This window comes from Acipenser ruthenus, chromosome 8 (assembly GCF_902713425.1).
Source record: "Acipenser ruthenus chromosome 8, fAciRut3.2 maternal haplotype, whole genome shotgun sequence".
In the NCBI taxonomy this organism is placed as follows: Eukaryota; Metazoa; Chordata; class Actinopteri; order Acipenseriformes; family Acipenseridae; genus Acipenser; species Acipenser ruthenus.
In genome coordinates this window covers 24,475,997-24,502,993 of record NC_081196.1, presented here as the reverse complement: position 1 = coordinate 24,502,993, position 26,997 = coordinate 24,475,997, and the positions used below count along the sequence as shown (strand labels likewise).

Below are 26,997 nucleotides of genomic sequence, written 5' to 3'. Positions count from 1 at the left end.
TGTTTACTGTTACTCCTTCCTGGTCCGTCGCATCATCACAGCAACAGCTCGGTCACAAAGCAATACATTTACCTCACAGGAGAATAATAAAATAGTACAGTTGGTGCAGCATAATCAGGATACTGATGCTCAGGATTTCTGCTTTAATGGGATACAACTCTGGGAGATGGTTCTTCTCAATGCTATTTATGTTGTTAAACTGGGGATATAGTATTTTCAAATGATGAACAGAGATTGCTTCTCAGAACAAGACAGGTTCATGTAGCAGTGCAGTTAGTAGGATTGCTGGGACTTGCGTAAACCACACTGAACTCTTGCAGGAGCTACAGTCTCTGGTTTCTCAGGCTGCTGTTGCAAAGAAAGTTGGCATGTCAACATCGCAGGTGCCTTGCCTTGTGATTTCATCATTTCATGTAGAAATAAAAACAGCAATTAATTTCTTTTAGGAATAAAAAAACAACAATTGACTCTTTAAATGATGTATTTAACATTTAATCATGTGATTAAATATTTTAACTGACAAAGGGAGACCAGTTAAAGTTGTAAAAATATCAGTTAAAATGTTGTACAGTAGCATTTCACAAAACTGCGTAAGAGAAAACATGAACACACTTGCGCATATTGCTGCCACTAACAACCACAAATATTAATGTATTCAAAATACAGGAATTTATAGGCTTCATATAACAATTTATAGAGCTGGAAACATTCATTCTTATTGGACATCTGTAACTATATTGAATCATAAAAAACACAGCTGTGTACCAACATTAATACAAACTGTAAAGACACTACCTCAGAGTGTGTGGTGTTTATCTATGGCTTAAGGTTAAAATGTACAGAACTACTAGAAATAGGAAACCGTGCATCCCCAGGGGCAGTCTAAGGGGAATATCAGATCAAATGGTTTGTAAACACTTTGTAAAATAACTGTCACTTAAGTTTCTTGCACGATACACATGAAGAATCACAGAAGACAGATCCATAGTTTTCCCACTGGAGGGGAAAGGGAGAAACCACACACACAGTATGGAATCACTACAAAGTTGTTTTTATTGAGAATGCAAGCTTTTTAAAAAAAAAAAAAAAAAAGTTACAATTCCAACATACTGAACATTTTGGTAATTGTAAGACAACATATTCTAGGTGGAGAAACACTCCTGACTTCTCAGAATCGACCTGATCTCTCACGATCCCTAGATCTCCGTCGTTCACGATCACGACCACCTCTGCCTCCACGGTCTCCTCGGTCACCACGATCTCTGGACCTCGAACGCCTTTCACGGGACCTTGAGCGAGACCGATGTCTGACAAAACAAAAGCAGGTGCAAGTTTAATACACAAAGCCCAAAACTCATTAAACCCAATACCCCTTATAGGTAGAGTTGGTCGACACACCAGTATTATTGTTAATATCGGCATGAATATCACATTTTAAAAATCGATATACTGGTATATGGTACACCAGTCCGTCAGCGTCTATACACAAATCACAACAGCAACTAGTCTCCAGTTTCCATGACAAGTTCTAGAACAATGGGATTCAAAACTGTTCACTTCCAGCATCTTTGTTATAACACATAACAGCAACAGGTATTATGCTCTTATCTATCAATGGCAGCAAGCTTTGAATAAACTTTATGAACACACTGAACAAATAGAATAGTCAACATTAACATTTCTGGGCTACTAGATATTTAATTCTGAAACTTTTTCCCACTTTACCCAATAAATTCAAGACCTACCAGTAACTTAAATAGAATCACACACACATTCACTTTTCTGTATGAGGTTCCAGAACTTTAGATCAGCTGCATTCAAGTATATTTATTCAGGCTAGTTTTACCTAGAAAGTGACACCACCCTTCGCGAGTTAAAAGATTTCACCAAAAAAAAAAAAGAAAAAAAAAGGGGTTTAGTTAGTTTCCAGTGAAATAATCATGTGACCCATTTGTTCAATTATGGTACCCCTTTGCAGCCTCCATTGCTAGTGGTCTTTGGGTAGCTGCCATCTGTCACATTCGATTTTGCGTTATGCGTCCCCCTTCTTTCCTGACCTTTGCAAACCTGACTTGTCTCTGCTTACTTACACAGCTTGATTGATAGGCTGTTCACATTTAAGATAGAGCTTCATTGGTGTTGCAGCTGTCACTCACAGGTATCACATTCTCAGATCACTTGCATGGAGTTTTTTTTTTTTTTTAGCCCAAAAAACCCCCAAAACTTCCTATTTTAGTTAAGTAGATGTGTAAGTATTGCTCTTTTTGTGATAAAAGTACCAAAATTCAGCAGAAATGTACTTAAAATGTCAGATGTGTGGGCATTGCCACCACAAATTATGTCTGGTCATTTTCAAGTTGGCTGCTAAAATTACTTCTCAGCTTTATGAGAAAGAGGAGAGATCCAGACTAATTTTTGAAAACATGATAAATCAGCCTTTCCATCCTCCTCTCTCTCAAAGTTGGGACAACTTCATCTGGGAACAAAGTCCAACCTTATAGTCTGCCTGGATGTCTCTCCTTTACATACATAAGCTTCTTCCCGAGGCGGTTGCACTTGACAGGGCAGAGATTTCCAGACCAGGTAAAGCAAAGACGTTCCCAGACTATGACCTTAGCTGTGCTTCTTACATTCGAAAGCAGCAGCAGCAGGATGTGAGTAGAACCAATGTTGTGTGGGATACCTATAAGGACAGCCTAAAAGCAACAGCAAAGAGAGTCAAAGGGATCTGGAGAAGGGTACTCTTCTGTACATATTCCTGGTAACTTATGTACTCGAAGACGCGGACACAAGAATGTTTGTACATATAGCAGATGCAGTAAGATAATGGTGCACTCTGTGAACACAGACATTGTGGTTTTGGACATATCTGCTATACAGCAGTTGGACGTTGACAAGATTTGAATAGTATCAAATAACCCAAGAGCCCATGAGATCGCCAACACCCTTGGTCTCGAGAAGTCAAGAGCTCTTCCAGTATCTCACGCATACACTGGATGAAAGAGGTAAAAAGGAAGTCCTGGAATACTTGGAATAGCTTTTCTGACACCACTGCTGCATTTACTTCTTGTGATTGATTGTGGTGCATAAGCCAGAGAACAGTGTGTCTGTGTTAAAACTGTTTTGTAACTGAACTGTATCCCGTTAAGGCCACCCATGCAGCATTAGATAGGCTGCTCAAAAAGTCAATTTGTCAGCCGAGATGATTATTGGTTATAGTTGCATTGGAAATTAATTGTATCTTGTGGTTACTTAGTAATGCCCTGCCACGCAGCATTCTTTCACGATCACGGAAATCTCCGTCATTTGACAGGCCACACAAAACATGACAATAAGCAGGCTTGTGAAATATTTAGAGGTAATTTCTCAAAAAGAACCTATGGTGCATGGCGAGGGTAATAAACAGGGTATGATATTAAGCAAGGCAATATGAAACAGCTATCTGTTTTACTATTTTAGCATGTGGTGAAGTTGGTTATGTTGAGTATAATTATAGGTTCAATAAGTTAAACTGTGAAAGAAAATCCCTTCAGGTTTACCCACAGTAATTTACTATTGTTGGGGAAAAAATAATAAATTATTAGGATATATGTTTTGAGGTATAAATCACCCACCCCAACTTATTGGTGGACAATACAGAATACTTGACAGCCAAGGCTACTAGCTGGGCAAGATGGCAAACCTGTCCAGTTTTTTCTGAGATGTTTCAATATTGCTTTTTTAATTTTATTACTACATCAAATTATTTGACCCCCTATTTTCTCCCCAATTTGGAATGTTCAATTATTTTACCCCCTCACCATAGCAATTCCCCACACAGTTCAGGAGAACCGAATGTGGTGTGGACATCTTCCGATCCAGCTTCCTCTTTTACACCAAGGTACTCAAGAGCAGATGTCAACAAGCAACCGACATCTGGAGGACAAAGGTCAGCCCTGCATGTGGGTTTTGAGCTCGCTGGGCACCTGGCCAGCAGGGTTCGCTGTAGCGTGATGAGAAGAAACAGTCACTGCCAGTTTTGCCTCCCTAACCCACGGGAGCGTCGGTCAATGCAATGCTCCCTTCAGAATACCCAGCGACTCCGCACAGCCAGGACCTGCGCTGCACAACTCGCCCTGTACACCATGCAGCTGTGCTTTTACCAGGCGAGCCACTCGGGGACTAATTTCAATATTGCTTTTACAATGGTAAACTTGTAGAAATATGATAATTATATGAAATTATATTATGTAATATGAAAGGAATTGAAATGCTTACATTGAGAGTTGCAAAATTTGTTTCTTTAGAATTCAATTTTAAAATTGAGTTTGCCATGCCAGGCGGGAATTTATGAAAGACTGCTGAAATTGGTACACTGATAAAATCGTGATTTCTGCTTAAATGGGACAAAACACTGGCAGACGGTTCTTCCCAATGCTTTGTTTAATTGGGATACTTTTCAAATTATGGAGAGATCGCTTTACAGAGAAAAAGACTTTGCGTGTTAACATCACAGGTGATAACACATTACCTTGTGGTAGATGCGATTTCATTGTGAAACATTTAAATGGAGAAAAGACAGCAATTTGTTTAGGAATAAAAATAATTTGTCAAAGGCTCAACATTGACTAATTACAAAAGAAACATTTAACATATATTCATAATGTCATTAATTTTCTTTAAAAATTCTTAAATTTAGAAATCCTTTCTTGTGCATGTCATAAATGACAGCCTGTGGCAGTGAGCCCCGCCCATGTGTGTGTTGTGTTACAAGTGAAGTGTTAATGTTGGTGTATAGATATTGCTGCACGGGATATAAATGGGTCTATGAAGCACGAGTGATTTAAAATATATAGTTGTATTTAGGCACGGGGATTGCACAAACACTTCACGTGCATTTAAAGTATGTAATAGTATGCGAGCACGGGATTGCACAAATTAGTTCACATGCCGAGATTCAAGTGAATAATTAATTAGTAATTGAATCTCGGCACAGCTGTATATATAGAGGCATGAAGCACTCACTCGGGGTTGTATGTTCAGGGCGAAAGAACGGGAGAGAGCGAGACAACAACGAGTGCTGGAAGCACCAGCACCGTACTTGTTTTGTGTTCGTGCCGTTTGTTAGTGTCTGTTCGTCTGTTATATTTTGGTCTCAAGTGCCATGTTCTGTTTTGTTCAACACTTTATTTTCGGTGTGTTTATTAAACTCACTGAGCACCGCAGCGTCTCAGTTTCACCTGCCAGTACTGCCTGTCTGTGTGTTTCTTTCTGGCCTGACGTCACCATTACAGCCAGCCTGTTTACACAGCTGCTTATTCAGGATATTGTTACATTGGAGGCATCCCAGTAAAGTCTTAAGACATGTTACTAAAAACTGGAGCCACCATGGGACCATGTTTTGACAAATAATGGACAAAAATAAATAAAATGAACCTTTAACATAGATTCAAACCAAATCATCCTAAAAGTTAGGTCTATAGTTGAATCTCTGTTGGCAAAATATACCTGGTTTCCAACGAAAGCCAGTTCTGGTTTGGACCAGCAGTGTCTTTTAGGTGTGATGAGCCAAATTTTGCTTTGGATTCTGTACTGCTTCTAAACCACTTTTAGTACCACACCCCTGTACACCAATGCATAATTGTGCAAGTAGCAAGTGTTATACAAATTAGGGAAAGGAGCTCAACCAAGTTTGTGTAGAGTGCCGCATGATCCAGGACTTGCTTCAACGAGTAAGTCTTAGAAATGGAGCTGGAGGAAATGAGACAGCAACAGGAGCTTGAGGAGCTGACACACCCACAATTCATGGAAGTCTGCACCCCTAGCAGACTGAAAGCCACCAGGGAGATGGAAGAGTGTCGAAACAGCTGGGTTCAGATAGGCAGAAGCAGGGAAAAAAAGAAACTTCGTCAAGCACAACCACCAGAAATCCAAACATCCAACAAATTTGAGCCACTTCAACATTTAGATGACCAAAACCAACATCAAGAGAACGAAAGGAACAACATCCAGGACCCTATAGATAGTGCTGGCCAGGCAGCAAAAAGAAGGGAGGTCATGATTGTTGGGGACTCCACATTGAGAAACACAGCAAGTTCAGTTCGCAGTTTGGACCCCCTTACTACAAGTGTGCTGCCTTCCAGGAGCCTCTGGCACGCACATCACTGAGAACATGGACAGGCTCCTAGAATGAACAGGAGACGACCCGGTAGTAGTCGTCCACATCATTACAAACAACATTGGAAGAGACAGGCCAAGATCCCTGCACAACAAATTCTGAGAGCCAGGAAGGAAATTAAAAGACAAGACCAAAACTGTGGTATTTTCTGGGATACTGCCGGCACCTTGCAAAGGACCATATGGACAGCTGGAAATACAAAATCAAAATGCATGGCTGAAATCGTGGTGCACACAGGAAGGCTTCACCTTTCTTGAACATTGGAGCACATTCTACAACAAGGACTATCTATATAGGTGGGACGGACAGCACTTAAACAGAAAGGGAATCAATCTACACGGAGAAAGGATCCTTCAGGAGGTCCAGAAGCATTTAAACTAGAAAGGAAGAAAACAAAAAAACAGAAGGGCAACAACTCAGGTAAGACATCTATTAAATGTATTTATCTTAATGCTAGAAGTCTCAGAAACAAAATGTTAGAACTTGAAGCTACTGCACTAACGAGTAACTACGATGTGATAGGTGTTACAGAAATTTGGTTGTCTGAGAGTGATGGAGACGAATATAATATTAGTGGGTACACACTGTATAGGAAAGACAGGCAGGACAGAAGAGGCGAAGGGGTAGCACTCTACATAAGAAATAGTCTTGAAGCCCAGGTGTTAAAATCAGGACAAAGAAAACAATGCAGAATCAATATGGGTCAGAATAATGGACACAAATTCAAATGGCTTAATAATAGGAGCATGCTATAGACCGCCAAATTCAGACGCTGAGCAAAATAATCTGTTATACAATGACATTCGAAATTCGTGTAGATAAGGAGAAGCCATACTAATGGGGGACTTCAACTTCCCCCGTATAAAATGGGAGAACCCCGTGGGGAGCACGACAGACGAAATTGAAATGGTGGAAATGACAAATGACTGCTTCCTAACGCAATTTGTCAAGGCACCAACTAGAGGGGAAGCATGCCTTGATTTAGTCTTTTCAAATAACGAAGACAGAATAACTAAAACAGAGGTCAGAGAGCCATTGGCAAACTCAGACCACAACATGGTCTCATTTGAAGTATTTTTTAAAACCCCAAAAGTAATAACTAAAGCTAAGGTTTACAATTTTAGAAAAGCAAACTATGAAGGTATGAAACAGAGACTAACAGAAGTAGATTGGAGTAAAATAGAGAATATCCAGAGAAAAAGGATGGTTGTTTTTTAAAAATGTAGTACTAGAGGCGCAAAACAATTACATCCCAAAAGTAGACAAATCTAAATCTAAAACAAAATGGCCAAAATGGTTTAATAGATCAATTAAAAAAAATATTCAGCGAAAAAAGGCACTTACAGAGCGTTTAAAAGGGACAAAAAACAAAGTACACAGAAAGAGTACTTGGAACTGCAAACGCAAGTCAAAAAGGAAGTTAGAAAGGCCAAGAGAGAAATAGAAATCAATATTGCTAAGGGGGCTAAAACCAATTCCAAAATGTTTTTCCAATATTATAACAGCAAGAGAACATTCAAAGAGGTGGTTAAATGTCTAAGACACAAATGGCAAAATCATAGATGAATTAAAAAAATAGCAAATATATTAAATGATTACTTTTCACAGGTTTTTACAAAGGAGGACATGGACAACATGCCTCACATGTCAACCTGTTCCTGCTCCATTTTAAATAACTTTAGCATAACAGAGGCAGAAGTGTTAAAAGGGACTAGCTCTTAAAATAAACAAATCCCCTGGGCCGGATCAGATCCTCCCAATAATACTCAAAGAAATGAAAGAAGTTATTTACAAACCGCTAACCAAGATCATGCAACAGTCTCTTGACACAGGGGTTGTACTGACAGACAGACAGGAAAATTGCAAACGTAATACCGATCCACAAACAGGGAGACAAAACCGAACCAGGTAACTACAGACTAATAAGCCCGACTTCTATTATATGTAAACTTATGGAAACTATAATAAGATCTAAAATGGAAAATTACCTATATGGTAACAATATCCTGGGAGCATGGTTTTAGGAAAAGGAGATCGTGTCTAACTAACCTGCTTGACTTTTTTGAGGATGCAACATTGACAATTGATAATTGCAAAGCATTTGACATGGTTTATTTAGATTTCCAGAAAGCTTTTGACAAAGTCCTGCATAAAAGATTAATTCTCAAACTGAACGCAGTAGGGATTCAAGGAAATGCATGCACATGGATTAGGGAGTGGTTAACATGTAGAAAACAAATGTACTGAGTAGAGGAGAAACCTCAACATGGAGCGAGGTAACCAGTGGTGTACCACAGGGATCAGTATTCGGTCCTCTGCTATTCCTAATCTACATTAATGATTTAGATTATGTTATAGTAAGCAAACTTATTAAATTTGCAGAGGACACACAAATAGGAGGAGTGGCAAACACTGTTGCAGCAGCAAAGGTCATTCAAAATGATCTAGACAGCATTCAGAACTGGGCAGACATGGCAAATGACATTTAATAGAGAAAAGTGTAAAGTATTACATGCAATAAAAATGTGCATTATAAATATCATATGGGAGATAGTGAAATTGAAGAAGGGAACTATGAAAAAAAGACCTAGGAGTTTATGTTGACTCAGAAATGTCTTCATCTAGACAATGTGGGGAAACTATAAAAAAGGCCAACAAGATGCTTGGATATATTGTGAGAAGTGTTGAATTTAAATCAAGGGAAGTAATGTTAAAACTTTACAATGCATTAGTAAGACCTCACCTAGAATATTATGTTCAGTTCTGGTCACCTCGTTACAGAAAGGATATTGCTGCTCTAGAAAGAGTGCAAAGAAGAGCAACCAGAATTATCCCCGGTTTAAAAGGCATGTCATATGCAGACAGGCTAAAAGAATTAAGTCTATTCAGTCTTGAACAAAGAAGACGACGCGGCGATCTGATTCAAACATTCAAAATCCTAAAAGGTATAGACAATGTCGACCCAGGGGACTTTTTTGACCTGAAAAAAGAAACAAGGACCAGGGGTCACAAATGGAGATTAGATAAAGGGGCATTCAGAACAGAAAATAGGAGGCACTTTTTTACACAGAGAATTGTGAGGGTCTGGAACCAACTCCCCAGTAATGTTGTTGAAGCTGACACCCTGGGATCCTTCAAGCTGCTGCTTGATGAGATTCTGGGATCAATACGCTACTAACAACCAAACGAGCAAGATGGGCTGAATGGCCTCCTCTCGTTTGTAAACTTTCTTATGTTCTTATTTTCTAATAACTTTCATAAAATTACTAGCTTGTGTAATGCATCAGAATTGAAAATGAAATGGAACCGTCACACTGTGGTTTCACTTGTGAAATAAATCTACATTTATAAAAGACCATTACAAGCCAAAATATAAAAAGCTTATTTCACGTTATGAAGCTTACCTGGTTACTTTTTCCAAAGGGTAACGTTTCAGCTATAAGGGAAGCTAGCTCATGAAGCAAAACAAGATCATTACCCTCAGCATGGGAACCTCAAGTTTTAAAATGCAACTACCTTTTCCGACGGCGGCCATACAGTTCCCGACGTAGCTCCCTGGAAATAGGCTTCAGATGCATAAAGTTGCAAAACCCACCTCTGGTGCACTCTCTGTAATTTAAATAAAGATGTCATGAGACAAAGAAACTTCAAGAAAAATGCACTGAATAAGTGTGAACATTTACCATCAAAATACTTTTCAGTGGCAAGATGAGCATTTCAGTACCTTTGACAAAAACACAAAGTAGCAGTAAAACCAGAAAGTTTGGGGGCTCCCAAGTGGCGCATCCAGTAAAGGTGCTCCACGTGGAGTGCAGGATGCCTCTATAGTCTGGACGTCGCGAGTTCGAGTCCAGGCTATTCCTTTGCCAACCAAGGACGGGAGCTCCCAGGGGGCGCCGCTCAATTGGCCGAGCGCTGCCCGAGGGGAGGGAGGGCTAGGTCGGCCAGGGTGTCCTCGGCTCACCGCGCACCAGCGACCCCTGTAGTCTGGCCGGGCACCTGCGGGCTTGCCTGTAAGCTGCCCGAGAGCTGCGTTGTCCTCCGACGCGGTAGCTCTTGGGTGGCTGCATGGTGAGTCTGTAGTGTGAAAAAAAGCGGTTGACTGACGGCACACGCTTCGGAGGACAGCATGTGTTCGTCTTTGCCCTCCCGAGTCAGCGCAGGGGTGGTAGTGGTGAGCTGAGCATAATAAAATAATTGTCGATTCCAAATTGGGAGAAAATAAAGAATTGGCAATGACTAAATTTATATTTAAAAATAAAAAATAAAAAAAAAACAGAAAGTTTCTAGCAACCGAAAATCGTCTAGGAAAACAAGCCATGCCATTTACCCCATTTCATATTGGCGACAGCAGGCTTCCCTGAAGTCTGTCACAGGCGAAAGCTCAGCGTGAATAGGCTGTCCGTTGAACCATCGGTTGTTTAAATCCATCACAGCTTTCTCAGCATCCTCCTCTCGGCGGAACTGCAAAGATAAAAACAATAATTGCATTTCAAGCAACTTGAAATTAAGAAAATGTTTAACCACAATGTTAAAATGGCAGTTCTTTGTTATAGATTTGTTCCCATAAACGGTGTTTTTGCTTGACTAACCCCAAAAGTAACTAAGTGAATGTCTTAAGACGTGTTACTAAAAACTGGAGCCACCATGGGACTGTTTTGACAAATAATGGATTTTTTTTTTTAAGGAATCAAAATTCCTTAAACATTCCTTTCATCTATAGAGTTCAGCATCATGAATATTACAGTTGCAGTGACTGTTAACATTAGAAGGACCGGAGATATACCCATACCTAGAAGCCCCGCAGCAGTCTTTCTGACGGCTGTATTCAAAACACTGTGAATAGTATAACAAAAGGAGAAACAGTCAGATGTAATTAGTTTTTTTTTTTTTTTTTATTGAGCATGTCAAACAACTGAACAACCGAAGCGCGCATATATATATATATATATATATATATATATATATATATTTATAATTATACACACACACTTATTTTACTAATCAAAACAAGAAAATGTAAATAAACATCTGAACAGACATCGGTTTATAACATACATATTTATAAAACTGAAACGACAGCAATACATTTAACTAACAGCAATTGGTTTATTATCAGATGAGAAAAAGCAACTGAACATAGATAAATAAACTTAGAAAAATACATTTTACAGAAGCGCACAACACAAGAAGTTATATATAAAAAAATAAAAAATAAAGTAATTTATTTTTCTTTGACAAAGGGTATTCCTTTACCTTGAGTCTAAGGCTGTTCACAATCAACACAGATAATGCGCTTCTCCACGCCACCTTTCTGCACAGGGCACAGCTGCCCGAAGTTTTATTTATTGCACTTGCCAACCTCTGTGGCTCTCAGCGGGGTTGCCAGCTTCAGCTGTGGGTACACGCTTGGCAGTCTTCCCCCTGTTCCAAATGCTTCTTGCAAAGTTGCTGTGCTAACTGTAAAATATATTCTCTTCTTCGTAAATTCTTCTCCGTGCATTCTTTGTAAAGTACCCAACAGTTGATGGCTGCTAGGTCCAATACATTGTAAAACACCTGAACAGACCAGTGTCAAGAGCCAGCTTTCATGGAATACTTCCGTGCCATCTGATCCAAAACATCAACGCCATATTTTGTTGTGTTGTAAAACTCCACGGTCTCTGGTATTTATTTTCACTAGTCCTAACGCTAATTGACTGACCAAAGCAGTGCAGCTGGCAAGCAGGCGCCAGCCTTCAAAAGGCTGATTGAAAACAATAGATTAAGTCATTCACTCAGGCAGAGAGTAAAGACTAATCTGATTACAGCCAAACACATTGCGGACTGGTAAATAAAAATAATAAAGTAGAATACGGCGTCAGCTGGGCGCTTGCTCGAGCTAATCTGGATTGACAGAGAAGGTTTTGACGTCACAAAAGTGCAATACGACTTTTTTGTATGGGCCAAAAGGTAAATATTAGGGGTGGGCACCAATAGATATTTTGATATGATATCGTTCAACAGATATCAATAATTTCCATATCGCGATATTGTGGGATTAAAAAAATATATATTATTCACGTGCGCTCGCAGCGCAGTATAAATCAAGTTTATTTCATATTAAACATTCCACTGATTGGCATTTAGGCACCAAACACTATTTGCATGCTGCATTAAAGCACCATTGGCATTATTTTGAGATATACGCATGCGTCAGCATTCCCTCTAAGCTTTTTAGATACTGATAGCGTTTTGACAGAGTGTAAATTATCAGCGAGAAACCTTAGGCCACACAATAACCCTTTAATAATATTTTTATTGTCTTGTACAATTTTGAAACAATATTCCAACACAAGTATCTCAACAATTTTACAATTTGCTTTAAATTTAAACACATTTATTGTGGCTCTGCCTCCGATTCTGAATCATCTGCTGATTATATACCTATAATAAATATAGAATGTTTATGAAGCGCATATTTACCTTTATGAAGCCTGTCTGGGGATCTTATAAAACGCAGCCCTGTCAGTAGACTGCATGCTTGACTTTGTTTCTGAACAAAAAATAGCTGTAAAGCTGTAGATACAACCAAGGTGTCAAGCTACAGGCTTTCATGGCCAAGACTGGCAAGTGTGCATGCGACAATATCCCAAGCACTCCACAAATCTGGCCTGTATGGTAGGGTGGCAAGAAGGAAGCCATTACTCCAGAAAGCCCACCTTCAATCCCGTTTGAAGTATGCAAAAAAAACTCCGGAGATTCTGTAGCCAAGTGGCAAAAAGTTTTGTGGTGCGACGATTTTGGCCTAAATGCAAAGCGTTATGTTTGGTGCAAACCCAACACAGCGCATCACCCAAAGAACACCATCCCTACTGTGAAGCATGGTGGTGGCAGCATCATGGTATGGGGATGTTTCTCATCGGCAGAGACAGGGGCACTTGTCAGGATAGAAGGGAAAATGAATGGAGCAAAGCACAGAGAAGTCCTTGAGGAAAACCTGCTGCCCTCGGCAAGAAAGCTTAAGCTGGGACGGAACTTCACCTTTCAGCATGACAACAACCCAAAGCACACAGCCAAAGCTACACTGCAGTGGCTAAGGAACAAAAAGGTTAATGTCCTTGAGTGGCCCAATCAGCGCCCCGACCTAAATCCAATTGAATATTTGTGGCATGACTTGAAGATTGCTGTCCATCAACGCTCCCCAAGGAACTTGACAGAGCTTGAACAGTTTTGTAAAGAAGAATGGTCAAATATTGCCAAATTTAGGTGTGCAAATTTGGTAGAGACCTATCCTAACAGACTCACAGCTGTAATTGCTGCCAAAGGTGCTTCCACCAAGTATTAACTCAGGGGGGGTGGAGACTTATCCAATTATGATCTTTCAGTTTTGTATTTAATATATATTTTTTTCTCAATAAAAACTCTTTTCCCCTTAACAGTGTGGTGTATGGTGTCTAGATAAGTGGAAAAAAATCATCATTTAAATGCATGCAACTCTGAGGCACTGACACAACAAAATGTGAAAAAAGTTCAAGGGGGTGTAGACTTTCTATAGGCACTGTATATGCTCAGAGACATCAATGGATTTAGTTGACCCGGAACAGAATATAGCCATTGATGAGGCACTTGTTTTGTGGAAAGGAAGACTTCACTTTTGGCAGTACATAAATACAACAAGAGCTCGATTCGGAATCAAACTTTTCTGCCTGTGTCCCAGTGATAAAAGGCTGAGGGGATACACCTGTAATTTTCAAATTTACATCGGCAAGGATAAATATAATTGCATCCGTGCATTATCCAGAAGCAAGTGAACTCAGTTTATCTGAAGTGATTGTAGTTTATTTAGCTGCTCATGTACTGAACCAAGGGTGTCACATTATTGTTGATAATTGGTACATCTACAAGACTAGCATCATTTTTGCTTACACAAAATACACACATCACTCTGACTATTCAAACCAGAAGTACCAAAGGAAGTAACTGAAGAAAAACTGGACAAGACAGGCATGTTTTGTTAGAAACTGATTTATTGTTGGCGAGGTGGCACGACAAACAGGACGTGAATGTACCGACTACAAAGTACACAGCTGGCTTTGTAGAAAAGACCCATGTTGTTACTGGAGGAGCAACAGTATTTTTCAAAAAGCCATTCCACATTGAAAAGTACAACGAACTGATGGGAGCCGTGGATGCCTGCGATAAGGACTTCGATCCATATGATCCCAGCAGAAAGTCTTGCCTGGTTCAAAAAACTAGGCATCCACTTCATGTCCCGGATGATGCTTAACAGTAGAGTGCTGTATCGGCTTTCAGCAGGGGAGGGTAAGATTCCGTTCCTGGATTACCTCTTACAGTGCTGTGACGAAATACTATCAGAACACAGTACTGGGTACAAAGCAATGAAGCAGGAATCTGGCAGAGATCCATCACAATATCTGCTCAAAGTAGCCCTGTACGCACATTTGTGACTATCCCTCCAACATAAAGGAAGCAGAGACCACAAAAGGTGTAGGGTCTGCTACGAAAATGAAAACAAAAGGACACAAGAAATATGTGCAGCGGTTGCAAAGGCAACCTCGGCTTCTGTTGTATTGAACATTTCAATAAATGGCACAGAGCAAGTCGATAATGGTACACGTTTTGATGTTGGTTGATTTTTATTTGATAATTACTGTTTACCGATTATTATTGTTTAGCAGAGTTTGTTTTCATTGTTCAAACAAAAAATAAAAAAAAAACATTTCTCTACTGAACACGGGTATGTATTACACAGACGCATAAAGGGTTAATGAAAAACAGTTTGTCATTTATTTGTGTTTTTATAATTTTTTTAATTTTTTTTATTATTTTCTCCCAATTTGGGGTTGACTAATTATTTTTTAGGCTCAGCTCACCACTACCACCCCCCAGCGCTGACTCGGGAGGGCGAAGACGAACACACGCTGTCCTCTGGAGCATGTGCCGTCAGCCAACCGTTTTTTTTCACACTGCGGACTCACCATGCAGCCAAGAGCTACAGCGTCTGAGGACAACGCAGCTCTGGGGCAGCTTACAGGCAAGCCCGCAAGCGCCCGGCCAGACTACAGAGGTCGCTGTGTCAATTGTGTGCCGCCCCCTGGAAGCTCCCGTCCTCGGTCGGCAAAGGAATAGCCTGGACTCGAACTTGCGATGTCCAGAATATAGGGTACATCCTGCACTCCACACTGAGCGCCTTTACTGGATGCGCCACTCGGAAGCCCCATTTATTTGTGTTTTATTGATCATATGCTAACATTTTATAGCAATTACAGGCTTGAAAACATTATTTTCAAAATCTGGTACCTGGGAAGGGGTTTCATTTTTACACCTGGAGTTGAAGTGGTTAAGTATTGTGGGTTTGGTTTAACCGAATCAATAGTAAAGTAGCATTATTATTATAATAATCTACCAGTATTACTTACCTTCACATACACATTTCCGACCAAATGATCACCAAGATTATCACAAACGTTCATCTCTTCAACTTCACCATATTTCTCTTCCATCTCTGTAAACACCTCCTGAAGAACAAATAAAAAGGACAAACATTCATGTTAATATCTTACAGCATGCACACTGAACAAGGAAAACAAGTTTGTCATTGGCATACATCCACAGCTATTTGAAAAAAAATATCACCATTATCCACTGTATATCCATTGTATGCACATGTAAAAATGCAAGTCTGACAGACAAGGCACCTCCATATCAGTGTGACTAACTGACAATGGGCCTGGCCAATAGAAGGGATCAAGGAGGAATCAGACTGCAAACCAAACCATAACAATGAAAGAGGGCTGCATTTCTGGTGTTAAAGTTGTATTCACTTCATAATGGTTACACTTGAGATTTCCATACACAGTAAACACTCAATTCCCAAAATTAAAGAACATACAAGAAGTGTTTTGACATTCAGCTCACCTCAAAGAATTCATCATAATGCTCTTGCATCTCCACATCACTAACCGCGCCTGGTAAATGTAAAAACATAAATGGACATACTTGACAAACGACTCATACAAGAATTTCAATACAACTTTTCTACTATTTAGAAATAGTATATTGCTATATAAACAATGGATATGTATACAAAGCAATGAAGCTACATCTTGAACTAAAATTCAAACCATTCATTGCCTATCAACTGAATGCATGGGTAAACACTAGCTTAGCTAATTTTTTGATAAGCACTAATTTTGGACTACCTTACCTAAAGTAATTAGGTAGTCCAAGATTAGTGCCAATTGTGGTCTATGAAACCTGCCATATATGTATTGCATAAATAACAAATTTACAAGATTAAAATTGCAGTTGCAACTCAAACATTTATATATTCATAACAGTAAAGTTTAGGGCAGACAGGGGGAAGGTTATTAGACAGACATGTATTTCCATGTGGTTATTCATTTTTGGTACTGTTGCCAAATTACTGAATGAAACAACAGTATTTAATTGGAGTTTGGTGGTGTCTCTAGGCAGCTTACAGGCAAGCCCGCAGGCGCCCAGCCAGACTTCAGGGGTCGCTGGTGTGCGGTGAGCCGAGGACAACCTGGCTGACCTAAGTGTCTCTCAATCACTCTGAGAAATACGTCAATAGTAAACCCGATTTAATTGACAGGTTTTCTTTTTCTGTGAATCCAGTATCCTCCACCACAACTGAAACTGGTTGCATGTCAGTTGCGATGGTCTCAATAATCACTGTGTTATGTTTTCAGGCCAAGTTTTATCACTTTTCCTGCACTACTAGCATACGCTTGCATTGTTGTTTGTCTGGGCACCACCACCTCCACGCTCGATCCAGCAGCAGAAGCAGACATATGTACAGGGCAAACATGAAAATAAAATAACACTGCTCCCGTACTGCCACTTTAAGAGCACAGCCTACATTTTAATTGGTCTCCCTTTTAATCTAAATATGCCTAGACAGAGCTTCACTTATTTTTATCTCCCAAAGAGGGCATTGCTAGTCACGTGAGCAAAAAGCATGCTGGACATTGGGAGATGAATATCCAGTGACAACGATGCCACGTGACAAAGGTTTGGAAGTAGACAACTAAAACTGGAGTAGCAGTTATTTGCTGTTTATGTTGACTCAGAAATGTCTTCATGTAGACAATGTGGGGAAGCTATTCGACCTGAAAAAAGAAACAAGGACCAGGGGTCACAAATGGAGATTAGATAAAGGGGCATTCAGAACAGAAAATAGGAGGCACTTTTTTATACAGAGAATTGTGAGGGTCTGGAACCAACTCCCCAGTAATGTTGTTGAAGCCGACAGCCTGGGATCCTTCAAGAAGCTGCTTGATGAGATTCTGGGATCAATAAACTACTAACAACCAAACGAGCAAGATCTTGTTTGTAAACTTTATGTTCTTAAATTATACTGCTAAATATGTATTATTCTAAATATCAAGATCTATCCATTAATAAAATTGGCAATTCCAAATTGGGGAGAAAACTGGGGTAAAAATCACTGGCGACGACTAAATTATATATGAAAAAAAAGACGTATGTTATTGGATTTATGTCTACAGTTCACGTGGCACTGCACAAGTACGATGCTCATGATGTTGCTAATTATTATTACACATCTAGAGTTTTTTTTTTTTTATATTTTGTACAAAAATATTTCTTCACTTACCTAAAGTTTTGAAAACTAAATAACTTGTTTAAACTACTTTGAGAATAAGTAGGCTTTCCTGCTGCAGTCGCTTGTCTCGGCTAATAAATTTACACATTGAAACTTATTCTGTGTCCTTGAGTTTCCTGTATCAAAATACAGTAACCAGTTCACACTGAATTAAAATAAAAGCATACAAAAATGTGTTACTGTAGCTTTTAGGCAGCATTATAATAAAATCATAATGATACGTCACTGACAGTGAAGATAGCCTGAATAAAAGTTAATCTGCTTAACCTGTGTATCTTTACCTAACTTCTTCAGCTCTTTGCAGGGCTTCATTTTTTCTTGACTATCTGGCGAGTTGTATTACGTTTATTTTAGTTATGATAATCCACCTGCATACAAAGCTATATTTGTTTTTAAAAGGTGAAGCTAGGTGAGAAAGAGTTGTAATTGAGACTTGCCTTGTACAGGATGTTGAATAACTTCAATTTGTTCTTAGAAACAGGTACGTAGCATCAACCATTGTATACCATAATTATGATATTTGTGGTTACGAATAACAGGAACAGTGTCAATACCGTAATGTATTGAAACTGCAAAACCAGTATACAGACTCACCCATACTGTTAAGAGGACAGAGCAGTACGGATTGCATTCTAAAGGAGTGTCAGGTCTTGTTCTCTTAAAGTCTTTAGAGAGCAATTTGTAATGCTTTGTAATAAGAAACATTTACAATCAATGATGCAGGATTATGCAAACAAATTCTGGATTAAACTTACAGCGTAAACCATCAGCAGACTGGGCAGTGTTTTGAGGGTTACGGTAAATGTTCAAGAGGGCAATGGTCTGAAATACAAAAGAACATTTTTTGTAAAAAAAAATAATTACTTTTCCCAGCTAACCTTTTCTTTCTTAGGGCATATGATCCTCACAGCTGCATGCCGAGCGCTGAAACAAAACATGTTAATCCCCACTGTTGTCCTGACAATGATGAAGCTGCTGTACAGGAACAGGGATCATGATAATTCACAAATTATTGTACTGACCAAACAATTAACCACATAGCCTACATTCAAAACTGTCCAAACAATGAAGGCAGGCATATTCACCCTTTAATTGCACATGCAAACTAAAAGCAATACTCCAGAATCTAGCGGAAGACACATTATACAAGTCCGATAAGTGTTTTATTGAGAGATCACCATCACAAAAGGATACAAAAACTTATCACTGTCTATTCAGAGTGGCACTTACCTGTTCTGCTTAGCATTTTGTGAAAGTGGATTTGCTTCAGCTCTGCTAGCTGGGCTTAACACTTTTCACACTCCTTTTGCAAACCAAGGAAATATTTTTTTAGATGCATTTTCTTTAAATTAAAACATTTTTATGCACAAGCACACGAAATGATAAAATCACCCATCAATGGAATTTGAAATTAATTTGAAATTGAGCTACATCCTAGCATAAGAGTTGTGTTTTTTGTTTTTAAAAATCAGAAGCAGCTCTTGAACAATTAATTCAATTTGGCAGTAAATCGGGAGAATCCACACTTCGGGGAGGGCGGTGCAGGGTGTGTACTATAATCTTGTTTTGCCCTACTAGCAGCACTGATGCGATCCCACTTTGCCCTGCTTCCACCTTCTTTATGTAAACGGCTCAAAACCAATGAACACCCCGATTCCTTTCAAAAGGGGATATTTTATTTTATTTTTAACACTTTGCGGTCCATTTATTCAGAAGCAGTTATCTTGTTTGTTTACAGCCGTGTTATCTCTGTGGTGCGCAGATCCTCCCTTTTTTCCATCTTCCCTCGGCTCCTATCGGTCTCACTCGGCCATTGAATGGTTTTCTCTGCTTTTTACGGAGAAAAAACGACTACAGACCTGTGTTTTACGTCTTTTTGATGATGTCAGACAGGGTCCGACTTCGGACCGGAAAGGGAAAATTGTAATGTCGGACCTGGTCTGACATAGGACTGCAAAGGGTTAACCCCTAACCTAAAATATTTATCCAATGGTGGGACTTACAATGTGAGCTGTCTGTGCACTGTTTTGGGGGTTGCTGAGCACACTTGAGATAATCATGGCATGACCTAAAACAAAATGTGCTTGCTCAATGGAATGCATAGTTCAAAATAGAAAAAAGGGGACTTCTGGAAAAACACTAAATGGTCGACGTAAACTTATGCGTTTAAACTTAAGCCACAATCCACCACCAGTGAACAAAACACCAGCAACACAACCCATTTGTTGCTGTAGACAGTTTCTATACTGTAGCTCTGGTCAATTTCTTTTATATGTATTTTATTTATTTTTTTCTTTAAAACATGTTTTGTAAATATGTAGGTTTTTACCCAAACAGGTCTAGGTTTCAGAAAGGCTGCAAGTTTGCAAGGGTACCTTAAGCTGCAACTTAAAACAAAGTTATATTTACCTACGGTCTGATTAATAATTTACTTTTGCATCGATTTTGTTTGCGCAGAGTTTTGTGCAGATCTAATTGCAATGCACTGCACGACTATTAACCCTTTGCGGTCCATTGTCGGACTGGGTCCGACATTGCAATTATTCCTCACAGGTCCTTTGTCGGACTGGGTCCGACATCATTATAGCAACGCAATAAACGGGTGTTTAGTCGTTTTTTCTCCGGAAAAAGCAGAGAAAACCATTCAATTGCTGAGTGGGAGCGACAGGAGCCGAGACAAGTCGAAAAAAAAAAAGGCGTATCTCATGAATAGTCATACATGGTATCAGGTATCAGATAACGGGGCGTTCATAGTAAACAAGCTGGCTGAGTGCGTCAGCGCACAGAGACTATCATGGACATTTGCAGAGCTTTTTTCAGATGTTATAGTAATAAAATAATGACTTGGATCGCATTATTGAGGAGTTTGGTGATAAAACGAGTGATCCGGAGATGATCGATCGGTATGTACGACTATTATTATTATTATTATTTATTTCTTACATAGGTGAACGCTATAGCAAACGAAAGGGTGGGGCGGGGCTGGAGATGCCTAGTGAGTGCTTTGTTGATATGCAGGGCCATTTAAACCCGTTTGACTGTGAAAAAAATACTTTTAAACAGCGCGTATAAAATTAACTGCGCGTGTGAAAATTAATTAGACCTGGCGTGCCTGACGCGCAGTTAATAAATGGACTGCAAAGGGTTAATAATTAAATGCTTACGTTAAAGTTAAGGTTTTGGCAGGTGCCGCGTTAGCCTAGACTGAAAAAGCAATTGTGTAAATATAAATATTTCACTCATCCCATACCAGAGTTTTTAATTAGTTTTAAGGTATGTGGCACTTACAAGGTAGTAGGGGGCACCAATCTCTGTGACACGTAGCGCCAGAGGAGAGCAGTGGTACTTTGAGAAAGGATGAAAATGGTGCATTTTTACATGGTTTAACCCTTTGCGACCTGGTCCGACATCACAATTTTCCCTTTCCAGTCCAATGTCGGACCTAGTCCGACATCAAAGAGACGCAAAAAAACAGGTCCCTAGTCGTTTTTTCTCCGAAAAAAGCCGAGAAAACCATTCAATGGCCGAGTGAGACCGATAGGAGCCGACAGAAGCCGAAAAAAAAAGGGCGCATCTCACGAATACTGATAGATCCGGCATCACATAGATAACACGGACATAAACAAACAAGATAGCTGCTTGGTGATAAAACGAGTGATCAAGAGATGATTTATCGGTATGTACTATTATTAAGAGTTATTTGAAAAATATAGTGAACGAGGGGTGGGGCGGTGCTGGAGATGCAGTTCTGAGTGTCCTGTTGATATGCAGTGCCTTTTAAACCTGTTTTACTGTGAAAAAAATACTTTTAAACAGGGCGCCTAAAATAAACTGCGCGTGTGAAAATAAATTGGACCCGACGCGCCTGACACGCGCTGAATAAATGGACCGCTAAGGGTTAAGCATGTGCTAGACTAGTAATGGTCTGCTTGTAGTCTGACAAAGTACTCCATTAGTACAATGAAGGAGCTTTATTTCAGCACTGCTCACAGCAAGGAAAGAGTAACAAGAATAATGGACTTTGAGCACCGAGGACCCTGGAATATAAGGCTGGCTGAAAATGTGTGTGGAATTAGTGACCGCACTTAAATTGTGTACAGTTGTAATATGGGAAATAACATGCAACAGCATGCAACAGACAGCTCTCATGGATTACAGGTTACCCTTTTTAGTTCACAAAAACAAAAGTTTAAATTGCAGCATGTTCGTTCTGCTATTTTCGGTATTAAATACACCACAGCAAGCACATTGGAAATATGTAAAATATTAGAGTCACAATCCGAGAGCTAAATTTAGTGAATGGCAGGCTGCAGTACATTTCATTTTGAATTCCCTAAATATTTCTTTTTTTTCTCTCAGCAGTACACTTTAATTACAGGTCGCAAGTATTTCTAGCGTTCTGTTTTCACCTTTCTGGTCAGTTTGAGAAACTTAGCTGTTGCAGGGAAAGCTGACCCTGGTTTAGTACAAAACTCACACTACATAACTTTTTTATTCAGCAGACGCCTTTATCCAAGGTGACATACAGAGACTAGGGTGTGTGAACTACGCATCAGCTGCAGTCACTTACAACAATGTCTCACCCGAAAGACGAAGCACAAGGAGGTTAAGTGACTTGCTCAGGGTCACACAGTGAGTCAGTGAGTAAGTGAGGATTTGAACCAGGAATTTCCTGGCTACAAGCCCTTTTCTTTAACCACCGGACCACACAGCCTCCTTCCCCATTATGTCTTAAAGTAACGTCTTAAATTAGCATGCTTGCTTTGGCTAAAGAGATATTATCAACTAATCATCTAACTAGGGAATTTGCTGCGCAATTACATCGTCCTTAAACTCCCAACGATAAAAAAAGTTGCGGCTGCTAAGAAGACGCAAACCAAAATTATGTTTGTGGGACTCTAAACTTTATTTAGGCACTCTATGATTTGATTGGTGAAAGAGAATGTTGGTTTATTGGAGTTCACACACACAAAAAAATAATAATTCAGCTTGGTATGGTAACCTTTTCACTTCCTTTTTTGTTTAATTATTGAGCCGTTTGCTACATTAACGAGGGGCTGTAATTATTTGTGTGTTGACATGGCATGTCAACACACAAACCTTAAGCGGATTTGTGTTTTTCGCTGTTCTTGTTCTAAATTTCTTGAATTATTAATAATTAATAAATATTATTATTCCACTTTTACACAACAGTACTCGCACTTGTTTGGTCACCATCACAACTGTTGCATGAAACTGGGGTTTACTGTATTCTGCTGGTGTTAATACAGCACCTCTCTGAACTGAAGCATTTGTATCAGCCGACAAGGGCTCAGCTGATATTCCATTTTGCCTTTCTTCTTAAAGGCGTACAGCCTGTATACATGAACCCCCAATATCTCTGGCAAGCATCTGGGTACACATTTTTATGATATCACAAAAAAAGGAATACGCCTTTTTTTGGTTTATATGTATAGCTATTATGTACTATACATTGCCTTACAGTACAATAATACAAAATTGACAAAGATAATACCTGAAAATAATAATAAAATAATCATAATTTACTTGAATATAATTGGATACACCCAAGCTGGTAGACTACAGATATAGGTGTTTATTCTTAAATTAAATGTTTAACAAATTGAATATTCAACAAGCAAAAATGTTCGCAGGCATTTATTGCTCTCCACAATACAAAAAAAACTTACCTGGCTGAAAGTTGGCTTATTGTGCAACCTAGAACATCTGTCTCCATGACGACATGCCCCGATTTTAAAGTAGAATGAACAATTTACTCTGTTAAGAAAATAAAAATGACAAAGGCAATAACAATTAATCATTTCCAATCAAAATAGACACTTGAGGTTTCCGTGGCCCAAGCAGTGGCCCTGCTGGTATGTAATATAACTGCATTAGTATTACGCATCATAGGACTAGTTAAAAAACAGCAGTTTGTCAGTCCTGCAAACAAAACACTAAGAATACTTGAAGTAAATAAAAGTTAATAGAACTGTGTTTGAGACGCCAGGCTTCCTTACTGTGGAACATGAGATGTAAAATCAAGTCGCAAGTTGAAATCCTAGCACTCACCATGAATGATATAAATATAGGGCTGTATGAAGCTTCCCCAAGTCATTGGATACTGACTTGCAGCCAACATGGGGCCAGTTTGGCGTTGCAAATTCCTAAAGCAGTTTAGATATAGCTGGTATCAATATATGGCATTTACATGCTCAGCTGTGAAAGATTTTAGTTTATTAACAGGCCGACAAGAGTACTATGCTTGTTTCTAGCCAACCTAAATGATGAATACATTTGGAGTTAGATTTAAAACTAGCACATGGTGCAAGTAAATATTTTATTAGCCACAATGTTTGCAATTTTATTTAGCTTTAACTGTTTCCCCAGTTCAATTTCTAAATATTCCTTTAGTGTATCTTACTGTATTCATCAACCACATTCTTATTGCGACCTGACAGAGCAAGCAAAGACATTTTATAAAGTGAGACGGTAACAAACTCCTTCATTTAAGTACCAAGTACATGTTGCATCATAAACAGCAATACAATGCTATCAATAGTTTTTATTGGTACTGCAAACAATTCAGTATTCAGAAATAAAGAACAAACCAAAAATCTGCACTGCCTTTAAAACTTGTGTCCTGACACCTTATCTCTAGGGAGTCCGATTTTTGGGTGACATTTTCCAAATTCGGGTGATTTTTTTTTTAAAAAAAACAGGTAGAATTATTTAATGAAAAAAATCGGGTGAAATCAGGTGGATTTTTTTTTAAAATATGTAAATCAAGAAAGAATAAAAAAATTCTCGGGTAGAAAATCAGGTTTTATTTAGATAAAAACAAATGCTTAAGCACAGGGACGTACCAAGGGGGGTGCGAGCAGTGCGGTCGCCGACCTGTGGCAATTCAAAACAAAAATAACTAAATGAAAGCGCTTTGGCTGACAAATAATAATCTGCGCCTCTGCAAGTCAGCATCCGACCTGATGGAGGTGCCGATTGGCTGACAAATAAAGCCAAATAAAAAAAAAAAAGTGTGGTTCGGGTTACCCGACCGACCCTATTTTAGGGATGAAACGCCATTTTCACACTCCATCTTCATTATTATTTATCTTGAATAGTAGCCTATTTTATTTCTCACCAATACTTGTACTGCGTGTGCTCTCTGGCGAAACAGTAGCCTACTGAAAATGACGTGGCAACTGTTTTTAACGGGAGATTGCATTTTAGTTTTTAAAAAATATTATTATTATTATTATTATTATTTATTTCTTGGCAGACGCCCTTATCCAGGGCGACTTACAATTGTTACAAGATATCACATTTTTACATACAATTACCCATTTATACAGTTGGGTTTTTACTGGAGCAATCTAGGTAAAGTACCTTGCTCAAGTCAGAAGTCAGAGTCTCCTTTTCTTTATTCTGGGCAGGGAATCTTCCATAGAAAATCTACCCAACAGAGAGGTTGGCAGCATTTTCCAGTTCAGCATCCTCTACAATTAATTCTAATTATTATACTGAATATTGGTAACCTAAAACTTAGTTCCAATCTTCACATAATATAATCGGGTAAAACCCTAAAATCAGACGCCCTACTTTCTCTTGTGATATCACACGTTAATGATATTTGGGGAAACCAAAACAGCTTTTTGGATTGTCAATATCCAGTGTGTCTAATGACAATGTAAATGTTTCAATCATGTTTAAATAAATACCAAGTATTGCTGTGAAAGCCAAGAAGTAACATTCCAACCACAAAATAACGGGTTCGGTATTGCAGATGTCTGCAATGTAGCCTGAGAAAATAAACAACGGGTTAACACATTACTACTGTTCACTTCATACTAGGACTACTCTCGACTTCCTGTTTAAAGGAATGTACCATAAAATATCGAATTTAAAGATGCCGTTGACAAATATAAATATTTTATTTTGTATAAACCAGCCAAAATAAATTAGAAATGTGTTTTATGTTTTTTATTTGGATAAAATAGATTCGACGTTTGCGTAACAAACACAGTGCAATTAAACAATAGGGTATGTGTGGCCTGCGATTTCAGGTTGGAACAATCGACAAGGTTCAAATCGCTTCGAAGTAATACATAAATAATTTAAAACGGTTGAAGCCAAAAGGTAATGAAGTTTAAATCAATACAAAGGATCATTATAATTTTCATTTACACGAAAATGTATACACGCTAGCGTTAAAAGTTAAGGCGCACATGCTCATATATTTCTTCAGACCCCTAGTCTTGCGCTGCGGCTCATCATACACAACCCCCCTCGTCCCCAATGTAAAACATACCTTTAAATGCATATTTATATACGTTATCACAATTGATCAATACGGCTTACTCGGGACATCTGATGAAGTAAATTACAAAAAAAACGACTCACTTGTCTTTTTCTGTACCAAAAATGGAGGCCAAGTACTCCGCCATCTTCAACTGTGGTTACGCTTTTACGTCACAAATTATACACTGCCGCGCATCTGCGCGTGTGATTCTAAAGTAAGTAGAAATGTGTAGACCTCACTCATCATGGAGGAGTGCCAGAGAGAAGGGAGGAGTCAGAGATCTTTCCATCCAACTCGCTCATTTAACTGAATTTTATGGAGGATATATGGTTTGCTTTTTACATTTCCTTGCTGCGAAGACACTAGTAGTATGTGAGATGAAAGTAACAAAAAGTAATAATATAATGCAAACTCATCTATTAACACAAAACTCATCTATTAACAACAAAACAACATAACTTAAATTGAAATTAAATTTACTCAAGGACAAAAAACAGCATACCTTAAATTGAAATTTAATTTACCCAAGGTTCAGAAGTTCTTTATTTGAGCTGTGTACAATAGAACAGCTTCCATTAAACTGAAATTCAGTTTACGCTAGGGTGCGCAAGGTCTTTATTTGAGCTGTGTACTTTTGCGCCACAGTTTATTTAAATACGTTTTATTTGAACTGAAAAAAATAAGTATGTAAAAAAAATAAAATAAAATAATGTTATCTGTATAATGTGAAATAATACATAATGTGTATAGTGTGATATCTTGTAACAATTGTAAGTCGCCTTGGATAAGGGCGTCTGCTAAGAAATAATAATAATAATAATAATAATAATAATAATAATAATAATAATAATAATAATAATAATAATAATAACTGTGCAAGCGCAAAGTGTC

The 26,997-nt window shown here is 38.7% G+C and overlaps 1 protein-coding gene across 1 annotated transcript; it reads right to left on the bottom strand.

The window, feature by feature from the left end:
* Nucleotides 1-476: 476 nt before the first annotated feature.
* On the bottom strand, nucleotides 477-26,338 carry LOC117407301 (splicing factor U2AF 35 kDa subunit). Its single transcript, XM_034012158.3, has 8 exons — nucleotides 26,208-26,338; nucleotides 23,498-23,585; nucleotides 18,563-18,629; nucleotides 16,079-16,128; nucleotides 15,580-15,678; nucleotides 10,488-10,621; nucleotides 9,674-9,766; nucleotides 477-1,307 (listed from the first exon to the last, which is right to left on the bottom strand). The coding sequence occupies exons 1-8, from the start codon at nucleotides 26,249-26,251 to the stop codon at nucleotides 1,169-1,171; spliced, it is 714 nt and encodes a 237-aa protein (XP_033868049.1). The 5' UTR covers nucleotides 26,252-26,338; the 3' UTR covers nucleotides 477-1,168.
* Nucleotides 26,339-26,997: the final 659 nt, after the last annotated feature.